At 39.8% G+C, this 22798-nt stretch overlaps 1 protein-coding gene across 4 annotated transcripts in view; it reads left to right on the top strand.

Moving 5' to 3' along the window:
• The window catches only part of pip5kl1 (phosphatidylinositol-4-phosphate 5-kinase-like 1), a 62289-nt gene that overhangs the window by 29767 nt on the left and 9724 nt on the right, over positions 1-22798 (top strand). For all 4 annotated transcript variants that reach the window (XM_085278840.1, XM_085278843.1, XM_085278839.1 and 1 more), the window contains 7 exons: positions 1005-1055; positions 1140-1294; positions 10684-10808; positions 13537-13571; positions 13665-13720; positions 14070-14182; positions 14363-14525. In XM_085278840.1, coding sequence (XP_085134966.1) covers positions 1005-1055; positions 1140-1294; positions 10684-10808; positions 13537-13571; positions 13665-13720; positions 14070-14182; positions 14363-14525 — 698 coding nt within the window. The remainder of the gene's footprint in view (positions 1-1004; positions 1056-1139; positions 1295-10683; positions 10809-13536; positions 13572-13664; positions 13721-14069; positions 14183-14362; positions 14526-22798) is intronic.

Here is a 22798-nt window from a genome sequence, read left to right as displayed (position 1 = left end):
TACTTTACTGATTACTTATTTTCAAAAGTAATTAATTACTTAGTTACTTAGTTACTTTTTAAAAACACGATTTACAACCTGAATAGGTGATAAAGCGATAGATCTTTAGCCCAGTTCTACTTTTTCTGCATAATCCATCATACAAAATGTAATCAAATGGAAAAGTCTCTTTTAAAAACTTGTTTTATTAGTTTTAATCTTTTAACTTTATGCATCAAGCAAAAATTTAATTATATGCAACATTCTCTGACTGGAAGAAATTTGTTTAATATTTAAACTTATTTTCTACACATTCCAGCACATAAAATAATTTTTTTGTGTGTTTACACTCACTCTTTCAAATAGATGCAAGTAAAACACAGCAGAAAATAAATAAAGTCAAAGACTAGCAGTCCTGTTGCTCTATTTTCACCTGTAAAGCAGGAGTGCGGTAGGCGGAGGTTCACCCTGGTGCAGGTGTGCCGCGGCGGTCAGTGGAAGAATCCGCGAGTTTCTCTGTGAGTTTCCCACTATGTCATAGCGCACTCGGTGCTTGCTTGGAAGTTTAGGGGTTTTTTCACTGTAAAAAGAAGTTTTCTTCCCATGCACAACGGACACTAATGTTTTTGTCACTTTTTATGGAATCAAACTCAAAGTAAGGTCAGTACTTCCACGCTTTAAACGCTGCACACTCATACTCTCTCCCGCACTCGATATATTATCCACTGTTGATCTGCACACAGCTGTTGTCACGAACGTCACACTTGCTTAGGTCACTGTCATGAGACATTCTCGCAAAAAACTCACAGTTTTAGTAACGCAGTAACGCAGCGTTCCTACGGGAAAGTAACGGTAATCTAATTACTGTTTTCACAATAGTAATCCCTTACTTTACTCGTTACTTGAAAAAAGTAATCGGATTACAGTGCCCATCTCTGCTGTACACACATAACTTTTAATAAGTCTATTTTGTCAGTTGTCCTGTTTTTCTGTGTGACTTGCTTTTGTTTCTTTTTATGCTTTAGAATGAACTGACAGATGAAGATTTCAGGTTGGAGGTCACTCAGATCCATAAGGTAGGATCCTGTGTGTTTCTCTGACAGCTCTCAGATGTATTACTGTGCAGAAGGCTTCCCTGTTTGATTTCTGTTTGTGTGTAGGACTTCACAATGGAGACGTTTGCAGGGCCTGTGTTTGCCACGCTGCGTGGATCTTTAGGAATGACTGAGCAGGAGTATCAGCAGTCACTCTGCTCTGAAAATTGCTACCTCCAGTTCATCAGCAACTCCAAGAGCAAAGCAGACTTCTTCCTCACGTGAGTTACAACAAATTGGCTGATCATCTGCCAAAATGTACAAGTCTGATAAAGACAGATAAATCTAGCGGGGCCTGCAATAATGAACCCGAGTAATAAACTTTACACACAGATGTGCCCAGTTAAGTAAATGCTGCTTAAAGGGGACTGATTATGCTTTTCATCAGTCAGTTATTTAAGTTTTCCAATTACTTTTGAGTCTATGAAATTGTAGTAAAAATGCTTTAGTTCCGCACATTTTTACCTTTTTGGAAATAAGTGTTTCAGTGCTTAAGTATGAAAGCTGAAAGTCTGCATTTGAACTGCATCGGTGTTGTTCTGTTTGAAATTCACTGTGGTGATGTCTCTGTCCAAATATTTATGGACCTAACTGTATATAAGCAGCGGTCTAAGAGTAGCTGTGTATCATAATCATCATCATAGTTTATTTATATAGCACTTTAAAAACACACAAGGCTGACCAAAGTGCTGAACAACAGAAATATAAGAGACACAATAAGAATAATAAATACGATAAAATAATAAACATAGTAATAACAATAAAATATAATTAAATACAAGTCAGTTAACCACTGAGTCAAAGGCCAGGATTTAAAAATCTGGATTTAAAAACCAGCACTGATGTCGATTGCCATTTGTGAAGAGGAAGATTATTCCAAAGCTTTGGAGCCACAATAGAGAACGCTCGGTCTCCTCAGTTTCATCCGTGATTTGGGGACTGAGAGAAACAGCTGCTCAGCTGACCGGAGCAAACGAGTGGGGATATAGGGCTTCAGCAAATCAGACAAATATGCAGATGCCAGACCATTTAAGGATTTAAAAACTAATAGAAGGAGTTTAAAATGAATCCTAAATTCAATTGGAAGCCAGTGCAGGGAGGCCAGAACTAGAGTAATGTGCTCAAATTTCCTTCTACCAGTTTAAATCCGTGCTGCAGCATTCTGTACTAGTTGCAGGCAGCATGGATAACAGTCTCCAAATCACACTTTGAAAGAAAAGGTTTGACCTTCAACAGATGCCTGAGATGATAGAATGATGATTTCACCACCCATTCACGTGTAATTGAGCTCTTCAGGTGAGGGGCCAGAGCAGTAAGGTCGACATCAGGGGTATCAGAGGTACAATTCGGGCTGAACAGAATTGCTTCCATTTTACGTTCATTAAAATTTAAAAGGTTTAGAGCCATCCATGACTTAACATCACTAAGGCAATCAAGCAAGAGTCTAATTGTATTTTGCTCGTTTGTGTTGTTGTGTTTGCACATCTCTGTTGCTTGTGGGGCTCGCACACAAGAATTTCACTCGCATGTGCTGTGCCAGTGTGCCTGCACATGTGATGTGACAATAAAAAGTGATTTGATTTGATTTGATTTAATTGGGGAGCTATCAGAATGACTGAAAGGAAAATAAAGCTGGCAATCATCAGCATATAGATGAAATGAGACTTTGTGTTTTCGAAAGATCGCTCCCAGTGGCAGGAGATACAACGAAAACAGTTATGGCCCAAGAATAGATCCCTGTGGTACACCCCACAACAGAGGGGCCACAGAGGACGATGACGAGCCCAACTTAACACAGAAGCTCCCGTTTGAGAGATATGATTTTATTCACAGGACAGCCAAGCCAGAAATGCCCACACAATGCTGGAATTAAGAGATCAGCAGGTTGTGGTCCACTGTGTTGAATGCAGCAGTCATATCCAGTAATATAAGCACTACATGTTTATCACAGTCCATCGCTACCAGAGTGTCATTCATAACCTTTATGAGAGCTGTCTCTGTGTTGTGAAATGGCTTAAAGAAAAATGTCAAACATTTGAGAGTTATTTAGATAATCCATCAGCTGAGCGTGAACAATCTTTTCCAAGATCTTACTCAGAAAAGGAAGTTTAGAGATGGGTCTGAAGTTTGACATAACTGAAATATCTGAGCCTGGCTTCCTAAGTAAGGGATGAATAACTGCATGCTTAAACTCGCTTGGTACTTGATCTGACAAGAGGCTGGTATTAATTATGTTCAGAATATGTGGTCTAACAGTAGGAAACACCTTTTTGAGAAAACGGGGATGAACAACATCATTCGGAGAACCACGCGGTTTAGCATTTAACACAACCTCCTCTAGTTAAGGTAGAACAATTGGTTGGAAAGCAATACACAAATTTGAACAGGGAACATCCACAGCCGGGTCACCAGAAGATAAAGTGGAGGGTCTGAAACCGGCAACCTTATCCACAAAGAAATTAAGAAACTTATTACACATAACCTCAGAAGACTGCAAAAGAACATGATCCTCTGTATTCAGTACAGAATTTATGGTATTATACAAAGCACGAGGGTTATGTGAATTAACAGCAATAAGGTGAGAAAAAAAGGAGTTTTTGGCGGTCTTTACTGCCCTCTGGTAAGCTTTCCAGCTCGTCTTAAGAGCTTCCAGAGAGATGTACAGCCATTATTATCATATTAACAATATGATAATACTGTAAATAATAGTGTAAATGTTCTTGTTGGTTACAGACTCTCGCATCACCTTCATAACTTGTATTTGGATTTCATTATTTTAAATTATATAAGCAAAGTTAGATGAATTAGATTGTTAAAATTCTTATTCTTTTCAAATTCTGATAGATGTTCAACTCAACTCAAAAAAACATTGTGTTTTTTGAGTCCACGTGTGTCACTGACAGTGTTGGTCAAGTTACTTGAAAAAAGTAATCAGTAACTAATTACTGATTATTTCCCCAAAAAAGTAATCCCGTTACTTTACTGATTACTTATTTTCAAAGGTAATTAATTACTTAGTTACTTAGTTACTTTTTAAAAACACGATTTACAACCTGAATAGGTGATAAAGTGATAGATCTTTCAGCCCAATTCTACTTTTTCTGCATAATCCATCATACAAAATGTAATCAAATGGAAAAGTCTCTTTTTAAAACTTGTTTTATTAGTTTTAATCTTTTAACTTCATGCATCAAGCAAAAATGTAATTATATGCAACATTCTCTGACTGGAAGAAAATTGTTTAATATTTAAACTTATTTTCTGCACATTCCAGCACATAAAATAATTTTTTTGTATGTTTACACTCACTCTTTCAAATAGATGCAAGTAAAACACAGCAGAAAACTAGAAAAATTTGCATTTCCTGCGAAAATGCAGTGTGGATGCTTTAAAGCTGAAGCTGTATGCAAAAACTAGCTGAAAAAGCTGAAAAGTTGCAGAAATTGTAAAAACTTTGCAGAAGCAAAGGAACTTTGCTAAAATGTAATAACTTAGCAGAACTGCAATATCTTAGAGGAAACATAATACTTGGCAGAAATACAATAGCATAGCAGAACTTAGCAGAAATATTGTAACTTACCAGAAACATGACAACTTCTCAAAAATACAAGAATTTAGGAGAAATAGTATAAGAAAACAGAAAGAATATATTTAGCCAAAAATACTTAAACATTACAGAAACACTATGATTTAGAAAAATAGTACAACATAGCAGAAATACTGTGTTTTACCAGAGACACTGTGATGAACTATGAATATTGTAATTTTAAATTAATACTATGTTTTAGCACAAATACTATAATTTGGCAGAAATACTATAATTTGGCAGAAATACTATGATTCAGCACAAATACTCTGGTTTAGCACAAATATTATAAGATAGCAGAAATACAATTATATAGCAGAAATGCTATATTTAGAAAGAAAAATATAATATAGTAGAAATAGTATGATTTAGCAGAAATACTACAATATAGCATAATAACAATGATTTAGAACAAATACTATGATTGAGCAGAATAGTTATAACTTAAGTGAAAATACTGGAAAACTAAAATGACAAGCTGAGAAAAAAACAGAACATGGTTAAGCTGTCTCAAAACTAATTATTGTTCAACTGTGGGGAAAAAAAGAAATACAAATAAATAAATACAGAAATGTAAAGAGAGAGACACACACACAGGGTCTATGCCAGTCAAACAATGAGATGCTGCCCTAAAGAGGGTCTTTCTCTCTCTCTCTCTCTCTCTCTCTCTCTGTCTCTGTCTCTCACACACACACACACACACACACACACAGGGAGAGAAGCAAGTTTCTAGGTCAGTCAAGCAGCCTGGGAGCTGGTAAATTTGAATCCACCAATCAGAGAGGCTGTAAACTTTTCCCGCCAAAACAGGTGCACACACGCAGCACAGAGACAGGATTTTTGTAGTCTATTTCTCATAGTGAGGATTCCCCTCAAACAAATGACCATAATTTCCTAACCGTAGGGGCAAGAACTGTCATTTTTACACAGTTTTGTTCAGAAGAGATGGGGCAATCGTCAAGTGTTGACAATTTATCATTAAAATATGAATTTTTAGAGATATATGATATGGATGACGGGTTGGTTTAGAAGCCACGAAGGCCCCAATATGCAAATTTGAATGCCTCAGCCCACATATATGATTGGCTGGCTGGGAAGCCGTGGAGGCCCTGATATGTAAATTTGAATGTCTCAGGCCTCACAGAGGATTGGCTGCCTGGGGAACTGGCAGTAATATATGGAAATAGTATGCTTAAGCATAAATACTACATTTAGTAGAAATACTATATTTTAGCACAAATACTATAAAAAGCAGAATTACTAAAATTTAGCAGATATACTATATTAAGCACAAATCTTATAAAAAGCAGAAATAGTATGATTAAGCATAAATACTACATTTAGTAGAAATACTATGTTTTAGCACAAATACTATAAAAAGCAGAAATACTATATTAAGCAATATAAATATCCTATAAAAATCCTATAAAAAGCAAAAATACTATACTGTGATTTGGTAGAAAAACTATAATTATTCAGAAATACTATATTTGGCAGCACGGTGGCACAGTGGTTAGCACTGTTGCCTCACAGCAAGAAGGTCCTGAGTTCAATTCCACCATCAGGCCGGGGTCTTTCTGTGTGGAGTTTGCATGTTCTCCCCGTGTTTGCGTGGGTTCTCTCCGGGTCCTCCCACCGTCCAAAGACATGCAGCTTGTGGGGATAGGTTAATTGGATAATCCAAATTGCCACTAGGTGTGAGAGTGAACGTGAGTGTGAATGGTTGTCTGTCCCTGTGTGTTGGCCCTGCGACAGACTGGTGACCTGTCCAGGGTGTACCCCGCCCTTCGCCCTATGGCAGCTGGGATGGGCTCCGGCACCCCCCGCGACCCTGAAAAGGATAAGCGGAAGCGAATGGATGGATGGATGGACTATATTTGGCAGAAATACTATATTTAGCACAAATCTTATAAAATAGCAGAAATAGTATGATTTAGCACAATAGTAATATCTTATACAGAAAAATTGGAAAAGCAAAATGGACAGCTGAAAAAATGCTGAACATGCTGAGGGTCCCTCAAATATGCTTGTTAAATGAAAAAAATCGGCAAAAAAAAATATAACAGAGACACACACACAAGATCCAATTCAGTCAACCAGTCTAAATATGTTGAATTTGAGTCTTACAATGGGATCATCCCATTAAAAGACTTTCTTTCTCTCTCTCTCTCCCTCTCTGTCACACACACACACACACTCACACACACACAGAGGGAGAGAAGTAAGTTTCTAGCTCAGTCAAGCAGCCTGGAAGCTGCTGAATTTGAATCCACCAATCAGAGAGCCTGTGCACTTTTTCCCGCAAAACAGCTGCACGCAGCACAGAGAGACACAGGATTTTTGCAGTCTATTTCTCATAATGACGACTCCCCTCAAACAAATGACCATAATTTCCTAACCGTAGGGGCTAGAACGGTCATTCTTACACCGTTTTGTTCAGAAGAGATGGGGGAATCTTAAAGTGTTGACAATTTATCATTAAAATATGAATTATTAAAGATATTTGACTTCTAATGCACCATAACTGAGCAGAGCAAAGCAAAAACTGCCTTGACTTGCCCTCAAACAACGCTTTCTAACTCTAAATCTATTTGGAGTATCAATATCATTCTTTCTCTGTAAGAGACAGCAGGCTTTGGTGAACAATCATGGAAATTTTCAGGTCTCTGTGGAAATTCATTAAAAAGATATGACGAGAGAAATAAGTGGTTCATTTCCAGAGTTTGAAATCTGAAGAAATCTGAGCGAAGGACGAATTTCCTACCCTCAAACAAGTCTAACTCATTTCAGAACGGTAATAGGTGAGAAAATAATTCTTGAATTGTGAGCGTCAGGAGTGTCTGAAGATATACTGGGACAAGCCTTATGTCTTAACTTTGCTTCATTAAGGAGATATGACGATTCGAATATGCCTCTCATTACAGAAATCAAGCGGTGATTTTGAACGAACTCTCCATTGACTTTCTATGGAGAGTTTTGCGACTTTGTGTTGGTCTGAGGAGATTTGCCAAAATTCTATAAATCCCACAACAATGATAGTGACATTTTCGGAAAGCCAGCAAAAATACCTACGTTTTGATGTATAATTTGTGGAAGTTGAGTGAAAATTGAGCAAGTAGCAAGAAGTTGTTCGGACATGAAGAGAAGACTGCAAAACCTTCAGTGGCACACTGGAAGCCAAGTGCAATAGCAACCATAACAACGCATGTATTTTGTGAAAAATCACAATTTTGCAACTGAAAACGTTAAGAGGCATAAAAGTAAAACGGTAAAAGATTTGAAAAAGCTGATTTATACCTGAATAGCCCAATAACTTGAGAACAATTTAAAGTTTGAATGGTTGTTCTACGTGAAAATATGAGGAAGTAGTTAAGTTTCAAAAACAAGAACATTTTAGCAGAATTGCAGAAGTTTCCCATTCATTTCAATGGGACAAATTAAGCTTAATATTTTAAAAAGTATAATAGTGAAAAATACCAAAAGACATAGCACACATTAGCAGAAGTAGCAGAATAGTTTAAAATTTGAACAGTGAAAATCGGCTGAAAATTGTGGAAGTAGTTAAGTGCCAAAAAGTGTACGGAAGTATCAAGAGGAACTCAATATGTGTGCTTAAAGCATCCACACAATAAATAAAGTCAAAGACTAGCAGTCCTGTTGCTCTATTTTCACCTGTAAAGCAGGAGTGCGGTAGGCGGAGGTTTACCCTGGTGCAGGTGTGCCGCGGCGGTCAGTGGAAGAATCCGCGAGTTTCTCTGTGAATTTCTCATTACGTCGTTGCGCACTCGGTGCTTGCTTGGAAGTTTAGGGTTTTTTTTCACTGTAAAAAGAAGTTTTCTTCCCACGCACATTGGACGGTAATGTTTTTGTCACTTTTTATGGAATCAAACTTAAAGTGAGGTCAGTACTTCCACGCTTTAAACGCTGCACGGTCATACTCTCTCCCGCACTCGATATATTATCCACTGTTGATCTGCACACAGCTGTTGTCACGAACGCCGCACTTGCCTACGTCACTGTCATGAGACATTCTCGCAAAAAAATCACAGTTTTAGTAACGCAGTAACGCAGCGGGAAAGTAACGGTAATCTAATTACCGTTTTTGTCATAGTAATCCCTTACTTTACTCGTTACTTGAAAAAAGTCATCGGATTACAGTAACGCGTTACAAGTAACGCGTTACTGTAATGCGATTTACTTGCATCTATTTGAAAGAGTGAGTGTAAACACCAGAGGTGGGACCAAGTCATTGTTTTGCAAGTCTCAAGTAAGTCTCAAGTCTTTATCCTCAAGTCTCAAGTCAAGTCTCAAGTAATGTCAGGCAAGTCAGAGTCGAGTCTCAAGTCACTGGTGTAAAAGTCCGAGTCAAGTCACAAGTCTGAAACTTTGAATTTCAAGTCCTTTCGAGTCTTTAAAAAAAAAAAAAACGAAAAAATAATGTTGCAGTTATGCTAAATTTAAATATTAGACCATGTAATTTTAAAATCTGTGTTTTTCTCAACACATGACAAAATAGTGAACTTAGAAAATATACACAAATTGTGAAATTGCACCTCTTTAAAATGCAGCTCAATTAAACCTAGCTCCAAGAATAATTTTCACCGACAGTTCTGAGATAAGCTGCATGTTATTCTTGGATGCGGTTGTAGGACCAGCTTTAAAATCGCATGACAAAAATATCATACACATTAAAAAAAACTGTATCACCAACGTAGCCTGGACAAGATTTGCTAGTTAGATGAAGTCAGCTATCTCATCTTAGCATATTTATATGCATATTTATAATCATACGGTTCTTGGAGTGAGTGCATACACTCATGAAGTTTAGTAACTTCAGGTCACTGCAACAAGCCCAGGTACAGTTTACCGACAGATGGGTGCAGGACCTTGAAATGCACCGTGTAGAACGAAAGACCATCGTATGTATCATAATTTTACCAGTCTCACAAATTGTCGTCATAAATACACATTCCTTAACTGTTTATTAATAGGACCTTTGAGCTCAACGGTAATTAATTAGTAGTGGAAATAATTTCTGGTACCCATCACAGAAATGTAGCAGTGACAACAATATTGTATGCTGTAATCGTACTGGGCAATTAGTGATACAAAAAACCTGTTTTATCCTGTGAATAAAAGTATATGTTTTTGTCAATGTACCATAATAACAGAAGCGAAACGCAATATTGTGTCAGGACAATTCACTATTTATGCACAATAAACAAAGGAGCATAGCGCGACAATTTCTGTTCAGCGCCAGACTTGCTTGTAACCTATATCACTAATTATGTTATGAAAATGACGTATTAAGTACTAAAAAACACTGACCTTCGTGTAAATGCTTGGAGCAGACTAACCTGTGAGCTGGAGTGTTCTGGGACGTTATATTTGGTCTTTGAATGGCTGCAATCCAGGCCATCCGTCGTCTTTGTTACTTCGGAAACATGGCTTGAACAATTTCTCTTCAACGACGTAATCCGATAACAACCGATCTCTTTACCCGTCGGCTTCCCGTGGCTGTCATGCGACCGGCTATTGCAGTTAATAATACAACGGCTTCTTGACATTTTTGTGTTTCTTTTTATTGCTGTATAACTGATTTTAATTGAAAGCCTGCGTGCGCTAGTACCGCTTGCCACGAGTTCCCAGAATCCTTTGCGGTTCTACCCGTGAATGACGTCACATTTTCAATCTCAATATAATATGCATGTTAAATTTTATATTTGGGGTAAAATATCAAGTCTTTTCAAGTAAACCGGTTCAAGTCCAATTCAAGTCCCAAGTCATTGGTGTAAAAGTCCAAGTCAAGTCACAAGTCTTAGAACATTTTTTCAAGTCAAGTCTAAAGTCATAAAATTAATGACTCGAGTCTGACTCGAGTCCAAGTCATGTGACTCGAGTCCACACCTCTGGTAAACACACACAAAAAATTATTTTATGTGCTGTTACAAGTAATGTGTTACTGCCCATCTCTGGTCACTGATAAGAGAGAGATATACTGACACCGTGTTTTTCAACTTTTAGGAATGATAAACGCTTCTTCTTAAAGACTCAGAACAAAAGGGAAATTAAGTTCCTTCTGGGCAACCTGAAGATCTACATGGAGCACCTGAGGAAATACCCACATTCACTGCTGGTCAAGTTTTTAGGTACCACACACACAGACTGAGAAATATCTCTGTACATCACTCACAATCCCCAGGGTCCGGTCAACCCTCCACATTAGACTGGATGCTTCTGTTCACAGTGTTACAGTATAGTGGGCACATTTTAAGAGTCCAAGAGTCCAGAGTCTGGCTGGCTCAGATGCTGGCAGTTCTCACTGCAGTCTACCGGTAGCGTCTCCTTTTAGGCCAGGATAGACGAATGTCACCGAGCAGTGACTAAGTTTGTGGTAAAAGGCTTGCCCCCGATTTTCGGTAAGTGAATGTGTTTAATTGTAGGCAGGGACATTACTGGATATTCTTGTGTAATTGCTACAGAATAATGGTAAATGGCCTGTATTTATATAGCGCTTTACTAGTCAAAAATAAACCTGCCCCGGGGCCTACCACAGCACTTTCACACCTGTGCCATGATACACAAATAATAAAATGCCATCTTGGATGACATTTACCCTGCACTCGTCCTTTGTATATCTTGGCACAGGCATAATATCTCTGTGGTAGTCCTATCAGAGCAGAAAACACTTGCAGCACACCTACAGCTTTCTGATGAATGATCCCTTTTTTCAGTGCAATGTTAAACAAACTCTGCAGGGGAAATTCCACCGAAAGCCTTTTACCTTCACAATGACACATTTTTCTCTGTTGCAGTTTGATTTTTACCTCGTTGAAATTGCAGCAACAATTAAACAACAGAAATTAGCTCCCTATAATAAATACACCAAACAGTGGGCGAGTGAAAAGCAACAGAAATTAGCTCCCTATTATAAATACACCAAACAGTGGGCGAGTGAAAAGCAGAGGCCCGTGCTATGCAGAAGACGTGTGTAGGAAGTCACTTCAGGTTTAAACTTGGCTGGTTTTGATCACTGGTTCCCGTCTTATCTTGCTGCTGATGCATGCCTAACATGCTCTGGAGCAGATTACGTTCGAGACAACAGATCAGCACGAACAAAACCAAAACCAACCCAGCAACTCCACAGAAAGTGGTGTGGCGTATTGCAAGGGGCATAAAATCCCTTCAGCGTGCAGACAGTAAGAAGGTGTGAAGTCTGTCTGTAGTGAATGAAAATGAGTACAATTATGAATTAGTAGAATCAACTTTATTGATTTTTCCCCTGTTAGCTTCAATTTGAAAAGTACTTTATTACTGAACATTGTGATTACTGGAACTGTCAGCTTAAACAGCTGTGATTTTTGCTGCCCTTCTTTTCTGGTTAAAAAAAGGTTTATAGAAGTTTGTTTTCCAGTGTTATGGAGCAAAGCTCTTAAAGTTTACACAAAGTCCTGTGAATCCTTTTCCTTTCACTCGTACTGTGCTGCTTTGTCTGCAGTAGCTGTCACTTTCAGCGTATCATGTGTTTGACCTCTTCTGATTTTTCTAATATTAGTTTTATCCTCTTTTGTCCATGTATCTGATTGCACACGTGTTAAAAATTTGTATCTTATCTTAGGTTTGTGATTAATTGGCTTCATAAATACGATATTTATCATCTGTTGAGCCCACTAGTTTCCATTATTGTGCTGCTTTTAACTTGTATTAACAAAAGAGGTCAGCTAGCTTCTTATTGTTTTAGGATCTCATGAGAAATGAAAGGAACTTCGTTTTTGGGTAGGACCTCTTTGTTCATAATTTTAAATATCAAGCACTTTTCTATGCAAACATAGCCAGTAAGAAGTGCCTGGAAAATAAAATAATGAAAGCAATTTCAAAATAAAAGAGAAAGTGATTAAAAATGAAACTTAAAAAAAAACCAAAACGATTTTTGTAACTAGTGAAAACACCAAAACTGAGAGAAATGTCAGCCTTCAATGATCGACCTAGACTGAACGCTCAGAGGGGAAATGTATGGAGCCCTGAAAGGCGAATGAGAAGAACAATCCATGTGTTATTACTCGTGTAACATTGGCTCTTTTTACTTGTATGAGTAACTTAAACTTTAATAATACTGCAGTACAGAACTTCAGTGAATAATTGAAGAACAGATTATGACAAACACATTTTTATGAACAATCCCTCGGATGAATGCGACTTGTCACCAATTCCATGCACCAACACAAAACATGGAAAACAAGGACAGTGCCCTCGGATTGGCAGACTAAGGTGGTGAACCAAGGGATCATAAACCTCAGCCTCCATAGGGAAGCTACACCACTGTCCTGGTATGTCTAAGTATCACAAGTATTGGATGTTATCGTACGTGTATTTCTGGTGGACTCTCTTTCTGTTTTACCTAGAGTTGTGATTTGCATCTCATGGTGGTTTTGTCTTTATCTCCTGTTACCTCTGGCTCTCTTCCACTGCATGTCTTTCCTCCTCTCACCCCACCCGGTCACCACAGATGGCCGCCCCTCCCTGAGCCTGGTTCTGCTGGAGGTTTCTTCCTGTTAAAAAGATGTTTTTCGTTCCCACTGTCGCCAAACTGCTTGCTCATAGGGGAGCAAGGATAATCCATATGATCGTTGGGTTTTTCTCTGTATGTATTATTGTAGGGTCTACCTTACAAAATAAAGCACCTTATTGTGATTTGGGGCTGTATAAATAAAACTGAATTAAACTGAATTGAACAGGTGACAGCGAGTTCTCATTTGCAATAAACCGTAGAGTAGGTTTTAGAGTAAGAGGTTTTATGTTGCAAATCCCACATCCCACTTAAAATAAATCCCACTTAAAATAAATGTCTCAATTAAGTAACTGGTTGCTTGTTTTTAGGTGTTCACAGGATCCAAATCCCACAAAGACGAAAGGTACAGATACATTTTACGCCTGTTCAGTTCTGTTGAGAATTACAATGTGAAACAAAGGATTATAAAGTACTTTTTCCCATTTATCTGTTCCAGAAGTTCTTCATTGTCATGCAAAGTGTGTTTTATCCAGATGATCGCATCAATGCCAGGTAAGCTTGGAAGGATGTCCTTTACAAGCATCCATATGCGACAAGTTGAAGTTGACTATTGCTCAGGAACTGCAAACCTTCCGATCTCTTACAAACAGACTAGCACATGCTTGCATGGCTTTGGATGCTGATGCGACAGGTGCTGTCCGTGACTCTCTTGTGACTTTTTTTTCACGCTTGCACTTTTTAGACATTTACTTTGTAGTGCCTTCTATGCATTATGTACCAGGGATTGGGTTCACCTATACCAGGTGAACATTGTTCCTGGAACTTTTGGGTCACGTTTCGATGGTCCAAGCCTCTAGCAGAACCTTGAAAACATCCAGTTATGCCTTTTTTGTGTTGTCAGGTATGACATTAAGGGCTGTGAGGTGAGTCGCTGGACAGAGCCTGCACCAGAGGGAAGCCACATCATCGTGGTTCTCAAAGACCTCAACTTCGAGGGCCAGTTCATCACTCTGGGTAAGAGCATTTATGTATTCAGGGTATAAGTTCAAAAGGTAGCATTATTGCACCTTCTTCCAGGCCTGTCACTGCAGTATCTCACTGCAAATGTCATGTCCATGTGCCGGAGTAACAATTAAATACCAGTTTTTGTGTCAGTATTGTGTTTTTCGAGCTGTGCGTTGTTTAATTGTTTAGACCAGCAGCGTTCCTGGCTCCTGCGACAGGTGGAAATTGACACACACTTCCTTCGCCAGCTCAACGTGTTGGACTACAGCCTTCTCCTGGCTCATCAGCCCCTACACCATGACGAGCGCCACCAGGGCCTCTCCTTTGCTACGCTCATCGTAAGAGCAAAAAAGTACGTTTTAGTACCCTGATTTTCATTTTTGTTGCATTTAGAGAGTTCTGATTGCGTATTAATTTTGGGAGGATTCCAGCAATTTTAAAACACTGAAAAGTGATGAACTGCTTCAATTCTTCATGATTCAACAAGGTGTTAGAAACATTCCTCTGAGACTTTGGTCCATATTGACATCACACATCACACAGTTGCTGCAGCTTCAATCCAAATGTCACAGCAGAAACCAAACTTCATCGAACCACGCAACGTTTTTCTATCCAAGCATGAAACCTGGTGTGCTCTCCTGCTGCTGCATCTGCTTCAAGATTCAACATGTGTGTTCAGAGAGGGGTTTTTTTTTTGTTTTGTTTATTTGGGGTTTGTTTTTTTTTTTTTTTTGTTGCCTTCCTATCAGGTCAAAGCAGTCTGGCAATTCTCTTTTGTCAGCCTCATTAACAGGACATGTTTATCCAGAGAACTGCCTGGCACTTGATATTTTCTCTCTCTTCTCAGACTATTCTCTGTAAACTCTAGATATGGTTGTACGGGAAAATCTCAGCAGCTAAGCAGTTTCTGAAACTCTCAGATCAGCCGGTCTGGCACTAATGGCACTGCCTCATTCAAATTCCCTATCCTGATGCTTGGTTTAATCTTCAAAAGGTTTACGTGCCTAAATGCACAGAATTTCTGCCATGTGAGTTGCAAATTAAACATTTTTTAAACATGGCTGTTAAAATGTTGGGTAACGCGTTGTGAGAATTGCACTGCATCACTGTTTTAGGAAACCTGAGACTTCTGTCTCAGCCAGTGCTCTTTGAACTAACAACCACAGAAAGTACAGAGAGCCTCACCAGCAGACTGGGTTTGGTTTGTTTCTTTGCTGACATTACAATAAATATAGATAAATCTCTTAACACCAGATTCATCCATACAATAACAAATACCTGCAGTCATGACAACATGCATGGAGAAAGTGAAAGCACAGCATGACATCATTATGATCTTTAAGGTGTATGAAACAAAAGCTCCAAATGAACACGAACACAAAAACACAAACACAAACGTGTTTTAAAATCCAGCTGCTGTATTAACAAGGTTAACTCAGCAGATGGAGCACTAAAGACAAAATAAGAGAAAACAATCAGAAACAACTCGCTGGCCGAATGTTTTTTTTTTTTCATTCCTAAAATAAAAGTGGAACATCAGGAGCATCAGACACCTCGTCCTAAGCCAGAAATTGTAATTTCCATTAGTGTGTGACGCATGCTGCTTCATCACTCACTCACATCCAGAGCAGTGGGCTGGGCTCCCAGACTAAGCTTCCTGCATAGGGTCCTGTTGCAGAATTCCTCCACTTAAGTTTTTTTTTTTTTCACTCTGTTTTAAATTAGAAGAAAACTGAGTCATTACTGGTTTTGTTCAGTTACAGACTGTAGACACAGCTTCAGGCGAATATAAAATTCAGACACTGAGTCATGGTTGCCTTTTTGTTTTTGGCCCACGATATGCTTGATATCTGGCTTCAATTCAAGCACAAGCCCTGAATCACAGAATAATATAATGCATGTGGAGCTCAAATATTTACACTGAATATTTTGTATTTGAATTGCATGCAAACTATTTAGCTACCCCTTGATATGTATCTAACTGTTATACAGTGGGGCAAAAAAGTATTTAGTCAGCCACTAATTGTGCAAGTTCCCCCACCTAAAATGATGACAGAGGTCAGTAATTTGCACCAGAGGTACACTTCAACTGTGAGAGACAGAATGTGAAAAACAAATCAATGAATTCACATGGTAGGATTTGTAAAGCATTTATTCGTAAATCAGGGTGGAAAATAAGTATTTGGTCACCTCAAACAAGGAAAATCTCTGGCTCTCACAGACCTGTAACGTCTTCTGTAAGAAGCTTTTCTGTCCCCCACTCGTTACCTGTATGAATGGCACCTGTTTGAACTCATCATCTGTATAAAAGACACCTGTCCACAGCCTCAAACAGTCAGACTCCAAACTCCGCCATGGCCAAGACCAAAGAGCTTTCGAAGGACACCAGGAAAAGTATTGTAGACCTGCACCAGACTGGGAAGAGTGAATCTACAATAGGCAAGCAGCTTGGTGTGAAAAAATCAACTGTGGGAGCAATCATCAGAAAATGGAAGACATACAAGACCACTGATAATCTCCCTCGATCTGGGGCTCCACGCAAGATCTCATCCCGTGGGGTCAAAATGATCATGAGAACGGTGAGCAAAGATCCCAGAACCACACGGGGGGACCTGGTGAATGACCTGAGAGAGCTGGGACCAAAGTAACAAAGGTCACCATCAGTAACACACTACAACGGCAGGGAATCAAATCCCGCAGTGCCAGACGTGTTCCGCTGCTGAAGCCAGTGCATGTCCAGGCCCGTCTGAAGTTTGCCAGAGAGCACATGGATGATACAGCAGAGGATTGGGAGAATGTCATGTGGTCAGATGAAACCAAAGTAGAACGTTTTGGTATAAACTCAACTCGTCGTGTTTGGAGGAAGAAGAATACTGAGTTGCATCCCAAGAACACCATACCTACTGTGAAGCATGGGGGTGGAAACATCATGCTATGGGGCTGTTTTTCTGCCAAGGGGACAGGACGACTGATCCGTGTTAAGGACAGAATGAATGGGGCCATGTATCGTGAGATTTTGAGCCAAAACCTCCTTCCATCAGTGAGAACTTTGAAGATGAAACGAGGCTGGGTCTTCCAACATGACAATGATCCAAAACACACCGCCCGGGCAACAAAGGAGTGGCTCTGTAAGAAGCATTTGAAAGTCCTGGAGTGGCCTAGCCAGTCTCCAGACCTCAACCCCATAGAAAATCTGTGGCGGGAGTTGAAAGTCCGTGTTGCTCGGCGACAGCCCCAAAACATCACTGCTCTCGAGAAGATCTGCATGGAGGAATGGGCCAAAATACCAGCTACTGTGTGTGCAAACCTGGTAAAGACCTATAGTAAACGTTTGACCTCTGTTATTGCCAACAAAGGTTATGTTACAAAGTATTGAGTTGTATTTTTGTTATTGACCAAATACTTATTTTCCACCCTGATTTACGAATAAATTCTTTACAAATCCTACCATGTGGATTCATGGATTTTTTTTTCACATTCTGTCTCTCACAGTTGAAGTGTACCTCTGGTGCAAATTACTGACCTCTGTCATCATTTTAGGTGGGGGAACTTGCACAATCGGTGGCTGACTAAATACTTTTTTGCCCCACTGTATTTCATTTATTTGGGTTTATTAGAGTTGTTATTTGTATATTTAGGTTTCTCAAATCAATGTGCGTGCCTAATAAGAATTATAATAAATATTTTGATGTCCATTAGTAGAAATGGGCCTTCATGGTCAGTGTCTGAGGTCTTCTTCCCCAAGCTATAAAGCCTGCTTCATTTAGCCCTGTAAAGTCTGACTGATATGCCTCTAAGCTCTTTGTTGCTTTTCTCTTGAACATATGTTTGCATGATGATATAGAGCCAATATTCTAACTAATAATTAAACTTTTTGTAATTAAAATAAACAAGGGTTAGTTAGATTTAATTCCTGGTTGAATTTATAACTTTACTCGCTTAGAAAGAAATTAACAGATTCTAACTTTTATGGTACTTTAATTTTAATGGAGAGAGACAGGATATCAAAAATACCAAAAAGCCAGAAAAAAAAACCTATTACATAAACATTATAAATTGATTTGCATGTCATTGAGTGGCTCATCCAAATTTCAATTCGTCATGTTCCTAAAGCACCCCTGTCATTCCAACCTCTCCAACACTGTGATAAAGACCAAAGAGCTGACAAAGGGAGTCAGGGACAAGACTGTAGACATGCTTAAGGCTGGAAGGGGGGGGAAAGGGCCATCAGCAAGAAGCTTGGTGCCGAGGTGACGAGTATTGATCCGATTATACGGTAATGGAAGAAATATGAAATGACCATTAGTGGCCCTGGGTCTGGAATGTCATGCAAGATTTTGCCTCATGAAGGGAAGATGATCTTTAAAAGGTGGTGGATGACCCAAAACCTAATGACAGGAACTTGTTAATGATCAGGTGACCACCTACACTAAATGCCTTACCTCTGTGCTTGTCAACAAGGGTTTCTGCACTACTTCTGTGGTGAATCTTTGTAGACCTTGCAACGTAACTGACATTAATAGCTGACACCATTACCAGGATTCATGCTTTTCTGTGATGTTTTATGTGTTAATTACTTTGTGGTTGTGTCCCACAGCTTCATCTGTCCTTATACTAAAGTGATGACTCTTATTCTCTCACTGATAAAATTAAAAGCTGCAATGAGAAAGTAGCCTGAAATCCACAGCAGCAATCGACAGTACTGAAAAGCAGTTATATTTCCACAGCAATGCACGTCAGCTTTAGTGTATGTTAAGTGACAGGATTACAGAGGCCTCTGTGTTTTTGATGTACCTGTGGTCTGTAAGTCCTCAGTGGTGGACTCTGCTCTTCAGGTGATTTGTTTGCATTTATAAAATGTTTTTTAGTGACTTAGCAATCAAAAATATAATCATTCTACCTAAAATACATTAGAAACATGACGTTTTGGTTTACCATGTGAGTGGTAAACCAAATGCCTTACCAGCCCCAACCCTAAACCCAAATCAATATTAAAAAGCATTTTTAGTAACTAATTAGGTATGTAATCTCTGCATACCAGCCCCAACAGTAGTTTCTAAATCTGTTGGAAACTCCGTCATCAGTCTCTCCTGACATTTTTTCCAAAGCTGGTAGGGTTTGGTGTGTTTTACCGCAGCTGTTTAAGCCCTGACTACAAAGCACCATATAAAAGATTTGATAAAGCCAACTTTTAGTCAAGACCTCAACTATAAAAACAGAAATTAGCATAGCTTCCAAAGAAACTGTGAATGCATAAATGTCTTAAAGTTAAATCAAAACCAACAGGTCATTAGCAGCTCATTTGCAGTTAAAGTTAGAGCTAGGGTTACGTTCAGTTTTTTCTTTTCAGTTTCTGAAATTGGCACCAGTGTCCAGTTTTTGAAATATAAATAGCTGCAAGTGCACAATCACGACTGTGTGTCTCATTTAGACACTCAGACACTGAGCCATGTGCTAATTGCACACATTTCTGCATCTCTGCCATTCAAAGAGACTGTGTATATAGTTTATTGTGTGAATGCCGTGAGGCCCGGGTTCAAATCCTGCTTATGGCAACAATTTTTTCAGTTAACAGTTCAACCTTTTTAACTCTTTTCAACATAAATTTCAGCTTCTTCACCCCTTTGCAGCACAAATTCCAGATTCTTCAGCTGTTTTCAGCAAAACCCTCAGCTTCTTTACCTCTTTTCAGCACAAAGTTCTGCTTCTTTACACCTTTTCAGAAGAAACTTTTGCTTCTTTACCTCTTTTCAGCAGAAGTTTCAGCTTCTTGGCCTGTTTTCAGCAGAACTTTCAGTATCCTCATCTCTTTTTAGCAGAACGTTCAACAGGTTCACCTCTTTTCAGCAGACAGTTCAGCTTTTCCCACCTCTTTTCAGCACAAATCTAAGCCTCTTCTGCTCTTTTCAGCAGAATTTTCAGTTTCTCCATCTCTTTTTTGCTGAAAATTCAGCTTTTTCACCTCTTTTCAGCACAAATTTCAGTTTCTTCACTGCTTTTGAGCACAAAGTTCTGCTTCTTCACCTCTTTTCAGCACAATTCAGCTTCTTCTGCACAGTGCACATTTTTTCTCTCATCATATCGTTGCTTGGGAGTAGAACTGGTTTGGCTTACTGGGATGAGTAGCCGCTGTGAGACCCAGTGGCGAAGTTTCGAATCCTACCTGTGGGGGTTGCCGCACATCTTCCCTGCTTGCATGCACACTGCTTTCTTATCACTCTGCAGTATACCCTTTCAAATACAGCCATCTTCAGCAAGCACTTCAGCTTCTACACCTCTGTTCAGCAGATAATTCTGCTTCTTCAGCTGTTTAGCAGATTCCACTACATGGCATTCACACTTTCGCAGGAAATGCAACTGTTTCTAGTTTTATGTAATATTCAGTACTGAACTTAAAACTTTTCAAGGAATCAATTTATCATTCAGTGTTTTCATAAAAGCCTTATTTTTACACAAACGAGGTTTAAGGCCTGGAGACGTTTGAAGCTTTTTGTCCTCCACAATGGAAAATGGCTAAAAATAAAAAGCCACTTTAGCCACCTCCTAATTTTATTAATTCTGTGCTCAGCTTTGAGTCTCTAACATCATTAAAACATAGCTGCTACTGCTCATTTTACATTTCTCGCTTGTGTTTTCACTCTTTCCCAACATGCTCAAATCTCTAGATTCATATATGTCCAAATTCCTTTGGAAAAATATGCCCCCACGTATAAGCTTAAAAACACTACAAAAGACCAAGGATAAAGGAGGATTAGAACTACCTAACTTTCAGCACTACTTCTTAGCCAACAGGCTTCAGTTTATCTCAGGATGGCTAAAACATACCTTCTTAGATGAACCTTGGCTAGATGTAGAAAAAGCACTTTACAATAATCTAGAGATTTCAGATCTACCATTTATCAGCTCAAACATCCAACGACATGAATGCTTCAAAAGCGTCAACATCGGCTCTTCTCTGACAGCATGGTGGGAGTTTCTAAAAATAACGGAGTCTTCATTAATCCCATGCAAACGTACACCTATCTGGAATAACCCTGACATATTACAAAACAATAATATGATAAACTTTTCAGATTGGAGTGGTAAAGGAATCAAATATGTAGAACATATACTAGAAGGAACAGAATTTATTTCATTTGACAGACTAGTTACACAATATGGGATCAACAAGAAAAGATTTTTAGAATATCAACAAATTAAATCCATAATAAACTACAAACACCACCAAGTGTGGTTCAGTTTCTTACTCTTAAAACCCCCAAATTACTATCCAAAATATACAGAATGCTTTCTAAAACAGATGAATCAATATCACTTCCTATGGCAAAATGGGAAGCGGATTTATCAGTTAACTTAGACCAAAACTTCTGGTCTCAGATTTGCTTAAAAACCTTTCATCTAATCAGAAATCCCAGAAATCGCTGCTGCACTGGGCCCCAGTCTGGATGGGCCTGGGCCCACTTTCCCTGGCGGGTCGCGGAGTATGGGGGTGCCTACTGGGGTCAGCGGGGGAGCTGACCCCAGCTCCACCACAACCACCGACACATGCAGGGCCTTGGAGTAGGGGTGTGTCACCAGCGTGCAGAGGAGGCATCCCCCCCCTCTGTCCCCTTCTGGCTGCCTCTGCCTCAATTTTATCCCACAACTCAGACATTCACATTACTCACACTCTCATTACACATACATATAGGATCTTGGGGGTGGACACGCTACACGGAATCCAAATTATCATCAGGGTGTACACCTCACCCCTGGCGTCGTTGCCCACCTCTCAATTTTAAATACACGTAGACATTGAGGGCTAGCAGGAGGGGCTATGCGCTTACCTGCTGCTCTCTGGCAGGTAGCTCCATGCCCACCTCTCAATTTTAAATACACGTAGACATTGAGGGCTAGCAGGAGGGGCTATGCGCTTACCTGCTGCTCTCTGGCAGGTAGCTCCATGCCCTCCTGGGTTTTAAATGCACTTTAGAACACACATACATCAACACTACAATGAGCGGGTGGAGGGAGGTTTGGAGTCTTCTCTCACCCCCGTTCTCTGCGGCCTGCTGAAGCGGGGGGGCTAGAAGGAGGACTTGGTCGTCCGACTGCGGTCTGGAGTGTGGGGCCTCCCTGCTGCTGCGGAGTCGGGGCGGTCTGCTTCTCCCCACCGCAGGGAAAAGGGTAACACTACCTGGGTCTGGGTGCAGTCCCCCCCTCCAGGGGCAAGGGTACCTAGACCCGGTTTGTAGAGTACGCTTGGGGAGTGTGATCGTGTGTACAGCGTCTCTTTATATCTGTCTCCACGTTGGTTGAGTGTGGAGTAAGTGCATATGAGAGCATGAGGGTGGGAATGGATGTTTGTATCTGTGTGTGCCTGTATGTCTGTGTCTTTATGTCAGGTTGGGTATCAGACGCCACCTCTCTGGGGACATCTCAGGCCCTCCAAGGTTTGGAGGCCTATCTCCCCCCACCACTTCCCCTGCCGGTGGCGGACTCCCTCAGACATCAGTTCGTTGTGTCTGGGGATGGGCGTCCGGGTACACACCGGCTCACTCCTTGGCGGCTGCTTATCAGGGCCTGGAGCCTGGGGCTCGCTTGGGCCACTTTGGAGGTGGGGTGCCCCCGGCCTCTCGGCCTGGG

Source organism: Mchenga conophoros, linkage group LG7 (genome assembly GCF_057382185.1).
Source record: "Mchenga conophoros isolate Kocher_MC1m ecotype Shallow Benthic linkage group LG7, M_conophoros_male_GT1.1, whole genome shotgun sequence".
Lineage (NCBI taxonomy): Eukaryota > Metazoa > Chordata > Actinopteri > Cichliformes > Cichlidae > Mchenga > Mchenga conophoros.
Note: the sequence above shows the minus strand (reverse complement) of the source record. Positions and strands in the feature narration are given on the sequence as shown.